The following is a 10,443-nucleotide window of genomic DNA, read 5'->3' on the forward strand; positions in this document are numbered from 1 at the left end:
AGACCAACCAAAATTAACGAAATATTCAGTTGCAGAAAATTCCATAATTTGTCTTTTTGGGGGGTTGGAATATGTTCAAAGTTAGATGTCTGCATTCTGTCACACACACGGCTACATAAATGGATCTCTGCACAACTCCTCCATCTAATGCGCAGCACACAGTGCAGCAGTCGCAGCCTGCAGCACGTCCTCCACAGTGGAAATAACAGTTTCTCTGTAATCATCTGGATGCTTATAATTGATATATTTCTTTGTAAGTTTGTAATAAACTGTATTGTTTTATTAGTTCTGTGTGTTACTGTGTTTATTGGAGTGACTGTGACCACAACACTTCCTCTGGGATGACTAAACATTCTGGTGGGGATAAAGGAAGCGTCGGTGACGTGTCCGTGACACAGCAGCAGCTGTCACCTGTTTTCAGCGTGGGCAGGTCTGAACTCTGATCTCGTCTGATGTTTACAGAAAGGCCTGATTCTGTCAGTCGTTTAACATGATGTGACTGTTGCTCATTCTCAGCCAATCATCACCTTTCCCTGGAAACTCGGCTGATGGGTTTTGTACGGATTATTAACCCTCGGCCAGGATGCAAGGCTGCATTAAAGCTTGCTGATTAGAGGCGTGGCCTCTTTGACTGATGGGTGGATGCGACGCTGGCGGCTGCAGCTGCCCGCGGCCTGCCTGAACAGAACGATATTACAGCATTATAGCGAAGGAGCGATCCAGACGAACGACTCTGTGTTTTTAATCCTTTTAATCTCAGTTCTGTGAAACATCAATAATAAAACTTTTCCACGTTCGTGCTGCTGTCAGGATCCCGCTGCACACAAACATATTAACACAAAACCCGAGGGCAGTCCAGGAAGTAGATCCTGCGTGATCGGCGCCTGATGGACGTGGCTAACGTCTGGAGCTACAGCAGCTTCTGCTTCTTGCGAGCCTGAAACTGCTGCGTTTTGCTTTTGATGGATCTGACGAGCAGCGACAGACTCGGGTCCATCTGCGTCGTTGTCGCCCGAGGGTCAGACTCTGCTTCCCGACTTTTCCTGTCGCTCTCCGCCTGCGTGGGCGTGACCTCCTGAGCGCCCTCCAGGCGCCGCTGCTGCTCCTCCCGCCGGCGCTGCTTCTCGGCTACGATGCTCTGCGTGGCTTTGGTCTTCTTGTAGCTGGGGTGGGAGGGGTCCAGGTTGAAGAGATGGGAGGTGAACATGGCCTGGAAACGAGGGTCTTTAACGTCCACCTGCAGAGAGGGAGAGACGGGACATTTAGCTCCAGGTGTATCGTAAGGTCAGTTTCACGCACACCTGAGCCTGGATTGGCCCAGACGGGTCTGAAGGTCAGCGCCATCGTTTCCCACTGCGGTCACATCATGTGACCTGCTGCCATCAGCCAAACGATGCAGACCAACCAATCCTGCACAAACAGACTGAGGAGCGGCCGTTTGCCCCGAGCGTGACCTCCATCACCCCCACCCACCCAATGCTACATGCAGAATAACTCCATCACTGCACTCAAACTTAATCACTAAGGTTAATCATTTATTTATGATTAACCACGCCCCCTCCCGCCACAACAGTAGGCCAAACGAAGCGCAAGGAGCGTCAGCTACAGTGGGGCAAAAAAGTATTTAGTCAGCCACCGATTGTGCAAGTTCCCCCACCTAAAATGATGACAGAGGTCAGTAATTTGCACCAGAGGTACACTTCAACTGTGAGAGACAGAATGTGAAAAAAAAATCCATGAATCCACATGGTAGGATTTGTAAAGAATTTATTCGTAAATCAGGGTGGAAAATAAGTATTTGGTCAATAACAAAAATACAACTCAATACTTTGTAACATAACCTTTGTTGGCAATAACAGAGGTCAAACGTTTACTATAGGTCTTTACCAGGTTTGCACACACAGTAGCTGGTATTTTGGCCCATTCCTCCATGCAGATCTTCTCGAGAGCAGTGATGTTTTGGGGCTGTCGCCGAGCAACGCGGACTTTCAACTCCCGCCACAGATTTTCTATGGGGTTGAGGTCTGGAGACTGGCTAGGCCACTCCAGGACTTTCAAATGCTTCTTACGGAGCCACTCCTTTGTTGCCCGGGCGGTGTGTTTTGGATCATTGTCATGTTGGAAGACCCAGCCTCGTTTCATCTTCAAAGTTCTCACTGATGGAAGGAGGTTTTGGCTCAAAATCTCACGATACATGGCCCCATTCATTCTGTCCTTAACACGGATCAGTCGTCCTGTCCCCTTGGCAGAAAAACAGCCCCATAGCATGATGTTTCCACCCCCATGCTTCACAGTAGGTATGGTGTTCTTGGGATGCAACTCAGTATTCTTCTTCCTCCAAACACGACGAGTTGAGTTTATACCAAAAAGTTCTACTTTGGTTTCATCTGACCACATGACATTCTCCCAATCCTCTGCTGTATCATCCATGTGCTCTCTGGCAAACTTCAGACGGGCCTGGACATGCACTGGCTTCAGCAGCGGAACACGTCTGGCACTGCGGGATTTGATTCCCTGCCGTTGTAGTGTGTTACTGATGGTGACCTTTGTTACTCTGCAGGTCATTCACCAGGTCCCCCCGTGTGGTTCTGGGATCTTTGCTCACCGTTCTCATGATCATTTTGACCCCACGGGATGAGATCTTGCGTGGAGCCCCAGATCGAGGGAGATTATCAGTGGTCTTGTATGTCTTCCATTTTCTGATGATTGCTCCCACAGTTGATTTTTTCACACCAAGCTGCTTGCCTATTGTAGATTCACTCTTCCCAGTCTGGTGCAGGTCTACAATACTTTTCCTGGTGTCCTTCCAAAGCTCTTTGGTCTTGGCCATGGCGGAGTTTGGAGTCTGACTGTTTGAGGCTGTGGACAGGTGTCTTTTATACAGATGATGAGTTCAAACAGGTGCCATTCATACAGGTAACGGGTGGGGGACAGAAAAGCTTCTTACAGAAGACGTTACAGGTCTGTGAGAGCCAGAGATTTTCCTTGTTTGAGGTGACCAAATACTTATTTTCCACCCTGATTTACGAATAAATTCTTTACAAATCCTACCATGTGGATTCATGGATTTTTTTTTCACATTCTGTCTCTCACAGTTGAAGTGTACCTCTGGTGCAAATTACTGACCTCTGTCATCATTTTAAGTGGGGGAACTTGCACAATCGGTGGCTGACTAAATACTTTTTTGCCCCACTGTATGGTTCGTACGTCCTGTGTTGTCGGTTGCAACGTTAGATCACGCGATCGTGAAGGCAAGAAGCTGGAAAATTGCCTCTCTTTCCATCGTTTCCCCTCCTGGAGGCAACGGGAGTTTTCTCATGTATCCGATATTACTAAACGAAGACGTCAGGCTTGGATTGCAGCGCTCACACGAGCGGATATCGACTTCTCTGCCATCCCTCGTTTTTTGTTGGTTTGCTCGCGGCATTTTCTTTCCGCTGACTTCTAAATAAATTCATAGGTCTCTTAACAGGCTTTTAGTGTTATTTTGAATGCGCTGAGGTCATAGGTCATTAGATAAAACATCCTAATGTGGGATGCTGCAGAGCCACGTCGTGTTGACGGAGTAGCTTATTATTTGGCATTATTGCAGGCAAACCAGCATATGAGCGTGGGTGTAACAAAGCCAGACTGGGCTCCAACGCTGCCCACGGGGCACGAGCTGACTGACCGGCACACAGCGCTGCTTGATGAGGTTGTGAAGGTTTGCTGTGTTTTGGTGAACATGTGCCCAGTGTGGTTGTCAAACCAGGGCCAATGACACTTGCTCTTGTTGAATATTCATAAAACTGCTGTGTTGCGTTTACAGTTCATTGTAAATAATTGTACTTTCTGTGAAGCGGTTTCAGTAAAGCAGAAAAGAAAAGTCTGTTACTTAGCAAGAACAGCTGGCATCGCTCGTGGATCGTTCATCTAGAGCTGCTGAGGAGAAGTTAATGTTATGAGCGACCTCTGGCTGTATCCTGGTCACATGGTCAACGCACTCACAACGGCCAAATCTCGTACCCAACCGTTTGTGAATCAGATGTGCGCCGTGTATGCGCCGACTCCACAGACAAGGCACGCGAAAATATGGGGATAGGACAACGGCGGTAGGCTGCCCGGGTTTCCGCTCCACTGCCTTTTTTCAGACGGGTCCACATTACCGATGCACGCCGTTTTTCTTCCAGTTACTGTCTCTTGGCGTCCGGTCGCGATACAGCCCTTTGTCTCTTGCGCTGGTTTTAAGGTTCTGACGCTCCTGCTTCCAACACAGTGTGTTTGTTTTGATTTGTGGCCTTCTGACATGGCGCCGCAATCCCACAATGCACTGCGGCGTGACGTCAACTCCAAAGCCCTATTGTCTGTAAAAGCAGGGAGCCTGAATGTTGTTGAACTCCTACTGTGGCCAACAGCGAGCCTGGATCACTGCAGCTCATCAGCTCAGCTGTGAGTTCAGCTGTTCTCGGCCTCGTGTTCACAGCAGCACGTTGTTCGCTTTCATTTGAATCCTGTTCAGTTCAGGCGACCACAGAACCACAGAGGTCAAAGGTTAAGCTGGCGCCTCGCTACAGTTTTCAGCCGGCAGCCATTGAGAGTATGCTCACCTGGAAGTGGTCGTCCTCCGGCAGCTCCTCCCCTTTCTTCAGCAGCTTCTTCCTCTTCTTCTTGCTCAGGTTCTGCTGCTCCACGATCTTGTCGTAGTTGAAGTGTTTGTGTTTGTCGTCGTCGTCCATCAGCAGAGCCATCTGAGCCTGGAAACACACACACAGTTTACATGGGACAGGCCGAAACGATCAGATCCAGAACCGGCCCGGCCGAGCCGCGACCTCTGACCTTCTGTTTCTGCAGCTCCTCCTCCTCCTCGGCCGTCCGTCGCTCTTCCTCCTGCTTCTTCTTTTTCTTCCCTTTCTGTTTCTTCTTCATGTCTGCAGAGACAAAATCAGAGACCCTGAAGCTCTGTTGGTGGACACACACACACACACACACACGTGCACACACACACACGTGCACACACACACACACGCACAAACACACACACACACACGCGCACACACAAACACACACACACACGTGCAAACACACACACACACACACACACACACACACGCACACACACACACGCACAAACACGCACACACACGCACACACACACACGCACACACACACACGCACGCACCTGCAGCACCGAGCTCCTCGGAGAAGAAGGGGTCGCTGAGGTCGACGTCTGAAGGAAGCTCGTCGTTGCTGAGCGCTCCCTCCGCTCCCTGATGAGGAGAAACCATCAGACAGGTCGGTGACATCATCACACTTGGATATGATCGGCGTGAATACAAACGTCTCAGGCTCAGCGTAAAGAGGCTCAGAGGCGTTCGTCAGTATCCAATCAGGCTGCAGCCTCAGGATGATGTAAGCAACACGTGTTGGACTGAAACCAGAACAAACAGCGTCTGAACTGCTCCAATAACCTGCATATTATCCGGGACCCGGACCAGAAGCTCAGGGCTGGTTTATAATTATTTATAATTATAATTACAGCTGATCACAGATAATCTGGCGCGCCTGCAGTGTCAGCCTCACTCGGCGAACTGCTGATGTTCGGTTTTCCAAAACCGATTCAGGAAATTGATCCGACATGTCAAAGTAAAAGCAGCAGCTCTCACAGCGGAGCATCGTGGACTCCACATCAAGTGATGTAAGAATGCTGCTACTAACGAAAGCTGGAACGTTCCATCCAACAAAGACGCCGTTTGCGTCTGCAAGCCACGCCCTCACCTGTTCACTCTCACACTTCTTCTGCTTCTTCTTCTCTCTCTTCTTCTGCAGGAACTCCTCCCAGGGCGTCAGCACGTCTTTGGCCTCCAGCTTCTTCTTCACCAGCTGCTCCGTCGTCTCCTTCAGGCCTGCGGCGTGGAGAAAAACACTTTTAAAACAAGCCCCGCCTTCAGGCCCGACCTCTCCTCGTGTTAAGAAAGCAGGAAGTGAGGCTGCGTGCTCGTACCTGGCACCCAGGTGACCTCCATCTCCATGTCTTTGTCCTCCTGCACCTTCTTCTCTTTCTCCTGGATGCCTTTCAGCAGCTCTCTGTACTTGGAGATCTGCTCCTCGCTCTTCGTCTTCTTCTCCTGCGCCTCCACGACGCGCTCGTCTGTCCGGCACAAACACAGCACACCTGCTCGGCGCCGCTTTCACATTTCAGCAGTCAGAAAACCGTCATGTTCTCGTGTTTCTCACCTGCCGCCGTCTTCACGTCCTCTTCAAAGGCTCCGTCACCACCGCCTTCCTCCTCCTCTTCGCTGGAGGAGGCCAGGTAGGCTCTGAAGTCCATGTCCAGCAGCTCGTCTTTGTTGAACTTCCTGTTTAGGGCCGTCACGCGCTCGTGATCGGTTTCATCCCACGTCAGCTGCACCTGATCGGGTCGACACAAACACGTCACCGCCTGCTGCACGGAGCTCCTGCCCTGACGTCAGCTCTGAGTAACAAACTTCATTCGCACAGGTGAACCCGCCTGACATCATCACACCTGTAAAGTCTGCCAACACTCTTCCTGTCGCCTCTGATGGCGAGTGTCGGGGAAGCGCTTACCTTCGAGGTGGCGGTCGCAGACGAGGTGAAGAGCTTGGGCGTGTAGGCCGACAGGTTTACGTCCGTCGCCGCGTCTTTGGGCTCCTCGTCAAACTTCACGTCATCGGGAACGAAGCTGCTCGTATCAGGAGAAGAGGACAAGCCGTGAGATCCTTTAACGAGCTTCTAAAGTCGATGATCGACATTGAAGCTGAACAACATGACGCGTTTGGCTTTCATCAACAAGCTGGAACAAATCTGTGTGTAACTATTGGATGATTAACGCGCGCGTCATCATGGTGACCCTGCAGCGCGTGCACTCTGACCTTTGACTGAACTAAAGTTCATGGATGGAAGCTCAGCTGGGGAATGTTAAATACTCAGATCCTGGCTTCCCTGCACACGTCCGATTCAGGAACGACTACATCTACAAACCTTCATTATGGAATAACTGAAGCGGGGAAAGCTGAAGTTTATCAACAGGAACACATGAGTCACTTTAGTCTGCTCGCTGACACGCAGGTCCGAGCGCAGCTAGCGTGAGCCTGACGTGCGCGCGTTTGCCGTTTGCTGACGTACCGCAGGTCGAGGACGGAGCAGCTGCTCTCGTACTCGTAGCCGTCGCACTCCTCGTAGATCTTCGCCGCCGTCTGGGCCGAGTCGCACTCCGCCACGGCGTAGAAATACTTCAGACGCTTGAACTGGTAGTCCCGCAGCTTCTCCCTGTAAACCCTGAGAGCACACAACACCCATGACCGTCTGACAGGTCAGCAGGGAGCCCCGCCCACCTGATACTGCACAGCTGTTTTTAAGTGTACACAGAATCACTGGTGTCCAAATGCAGCTTGTTTCAAAGCAATAAGGTTACAGTTACAGCCACTTCATTAGGTACACCTGTGCATCTGCTCGTTAATGCAAATACCTGATCAGCCAATCACAGGGCAGCAGCTCAGCGCATGCAGACATGCTGAAGTTTAAACTGACCCGACTGATGAAGAAAGGAGGTTTCAGAGACCATGAACGTGTCACGGTTGTGTTTCTGCTGATCTGCAGCGAGCAGCAGCTCCCTGAGTGAAACGCTAGCAGAGGCGCCGCTGTGATGGCGTGGAGCGCTGCTCCAGCAAAGCTCAGGTCATCTCAGACGGTTTCTAGAACACCACGATGAGTTTGCTGCACTCACTACAGCACCTGTGCGATGATGTCATGATGATGTCACTCCAGCAGATGTTGAATCTGATGCATGCAGGGTGTACCTAATGAAGTGGCCTGCATATTCATGTAATCCACCTTTTATGTTGAAAAGCCAACAAACGTCCCGCCGGTGCCGAACCGTCAGAGCCGACGCAGCCTCATGACACAAACTTTCCCACGAGCTGCTCGACTAACAAAGTCTGGCTGAAAACTGCATCTAAATCCCGCCTCTCTGTGACATCATCATTACCTCTCCTCCTCCGTGTCGTCCTCCGAGTCGTCGGGCAGCGCCTTCAGCTCCATCGGTCCCTGACTCTCCTCCGCCTTCAGCCTCTCCTCCCCAAACTCTGACGGGTAGATCTGCAAGCATAACCCAGCACGCACTGTGCTGATCATCAGCACTTCCCGGCTCCGCCCACACACAGACAAACCCACGCAGGTCTCCTTACCTTCACAGAGAGCACGGCGCCGCCTTTGGGCGTGAAGGATTGGAGCAGAGCCAGCAGGTCTCGGGCCTTCAGCCGGTCCCAGTCCATGTTGCAGACGGCGAGCCGCGCCGACACCTAACGCGGTGAGATCGTGTTAGCAACGTTTCCTGGTGGCGCAGACTAACCTTTGACCTTCAGCCTTTACCGCACACAGCATCACCTCGTCGCTCCGCGGCGCGTCTTTGCACAGCTCCCCCCAGTCGTGTTCGATCTCCTCTTCCTCTTTCCTCAGGATGGCGCCCACGTCGTCCTCGTCGTCTTCGTCCGAGCTCGTCTCGATGTTGCCCTTCCCCCGGGCCAGATCCGGCCCGCTGTCGCTGTCGTCCCCCGAATCCAGGCCCGACTCCTCTTCATCAGATCCACTCGCCTCGTCACTCTGCGCCTCCTCCTCCTCCTCATCAGAGACGCTTAGGTCATCTTCATCCTCCTCTGCAGACCGCTGCTCGTCATCATCTTCAACACCTGCATCAGCATCGAACAGAAGAGAGACGGTCAAATCGTTTCTGACACGCTTACCTGAGCAGGGTCAAAGGTCACCTGGACACCCCTCAATCATCCACACAGTGTTGCTATGGTAACGGCGTGTTTTTACCAGAAGTTCATTAACATGAAAACATCTCCTGACCTTCAGAGAGACTCGCTGCTCCTTTAGGCTGCTCTGCTTTGGCGCCGCCAACGTCCTTCTTCTTCTTCACCTCGCCAGCTTCCTCCCCCTCGGAGTCGGACAGTTTGTAGAAGCGCTTCAGGTCCTCAGCGGAGGTGTGGTTGATGGGCCGCCCTCGCTTGTCCACCGTGTACTTGACCTTGAAGCGCTCGTCGTGGAACATGGACTGAAAGCGTTTGTCGATCTTGACTTTGCGCTCCCTCTCTGGCATCTCCCAGAACCGCGGGTCCTTCTGGACCCGGAGGAAGCGCTCGTCCCCGTCTGGGCGTTTTTTGGACGACATGGCGGTAAAATCCCAGCGTCACCTGCAGAACAGAAACCAGTTAAAAACCACGTTTCACACCGAGCTGGTTTCTGCTCGGACGTCAAACCCAACCCCCAGCCTCTTGATGGACACACGTGTGGCATTCAGGGTCATTCAGTAATCCTCATTACTACGATCACCGGCTCGTGCAGGACTTATGAGGTCGTAGAACTGAAAACGCTCACGTTTTAAAACACAATTTTAATGCCAACAACAATGACACGGAGCAAAGAAACGTGCAGTGGTGGACAACATGAACTCTGTGATGTCAGTGTGTACAGCGCCAGTCCTTCTTCTTCATGACCTCCGCTGGATCTTCTGGTCCTGAAGGACGGAGACTCGCTCCTGCCTCCTCCGAGCTCCAGGCAGACCACAGTTTGTCCCCCGTGCAGGAGCAGTGTGGAGACAGTCTGTGCAGCAGGCCGGTCCAGTGGACGGAACGGCTGCCTCACAGCTCTGGGTTAGAACCTGCTGGTTGTCCCGGCTCCTGCCTGGGTTCCCTCTGAGTTCTCCAGCTTCCTGCTACATGCTGCGTTTACAGGTGCCGGCTGACAGACCGGCGACCTGCCCGGGTGGACCCGCCTCTCGCGGTGTGAGCGCTGGGACAGGCTCCAGGCTTCCAGGCTGTGATCGTCCGAGGAGGCAGGAGCTGAGGTCCAGCTGAGGTCACGAGAGGTCAGCGGCGTGTAAACACGCCCCTTATTTCTCACTGTCATCACAGACGTGTGCGAACCGACGCAGCAACCGGTGATGACCTCACAGGTATCAGTGTCGTTGAGCCGCGATGAGCTCAGACTGCAGCGCCCAGACGGTTCTTATCGATCTCACCGTTTTATTGATCTGACGGTTTTGAATCGTTCTCTGTGCTCTTGTCTGTTTCATCCTCTGAAACTTTTGGAGGTTTTAAAGAGGATCGGGTTTGAAATCATCGCTCAGTTTGCGCCGCACACCTCAGCCTGGCTTTCTGTTTTCATGTTTACAACCTGGAGACACCGGAAATAGCTGAGAGCACAGGAAACACTTGAGAGGACCGGAAACAGCACGTCTACGCTTGAAACATCTGAAACACCTGAAACAACGCGAGCTTTAAATTAAACTTAGAAACTGGTGAAACTTTACCGACACAGTGTCCGCTCCTCCGCGATCTCACACACGTGTTTACCCAGCTTGCAACGCTGTAGCGTCATCTGCTCCGCCCCGCCCCTTTCTCTAAGGCGAGCGAAGTGGGACAAACAGGAGCGAAACGCGGTTTA

General features: G+C 52.0%; 1 protein-coding gene across 3 annotated transcripts; it reads right to left on the reverse strand.

The window, feature by feature from the left end:
• Positions 1-732: 732 nt before the first annotated feature.
• esf1 (ESF1, nucleolar pre-rRNA processing protein, homolog) lies at positions 733-10,402 on the reverse strand. 3 transcript variants are annotated; one of them, XM_082535615.1, is made up of 14 exons: positions 10,310-10,402; positions 8,848-9,191; positions 8,383-8,684; positions 8,184-8,297; positions 7,985-8,094; positions 7,123-7,275; positions 6,565-6,679; positions 6,214-6,388; positions 5,981-6,127; positions 5,755-5,882; positions 5,159-5,237; positions 4,816-4,907; positions 4,587-4,733; positions 733-1,237 (listed from the first exon to the last, which is right to left on the reverse strand). In XM_082535615.1, the coding sequence occupies exons 2-14, from the start codon at positions 9,167-9,169 to the stop codon at positions 911-913; spliced, it is 2,211 nt and encodes a 736-aa protein (XP_082391741.1). In that variant the 5' UTR covers positions 9,170-9,191; positions 10,310-10,402; the 3' UTR covers positions 733-910. The 3 variants fall into 3 exon arrangements, with proteins under 3 accessions (XP_082391741.1, XP_082391739.1, XP_082391740.1); XM_082535613.1 differs by having other exon boundaries at positions 5,159-5,246; XM_082535614.1 differs by having other exon boundaries at positions 5,159-5,246; positions 10,314-10,398.
• Between the last annotated feature and the right edge of the window lie 41 nt (positions 10,403-10,443).

Source organism: Aulonocara stuartgranti (genome assembly GCF_965226115.1).
Source record: "Aulonocara stuartgranti genome assembly, chromosome: 6".
NCBI classification, from domain to species: Eukaryota; Metazoa; Chordata; class Actinopteri; order Cichliformes; family Cichlidae; genus Aulonocara; species Aulonocara stuartgranti.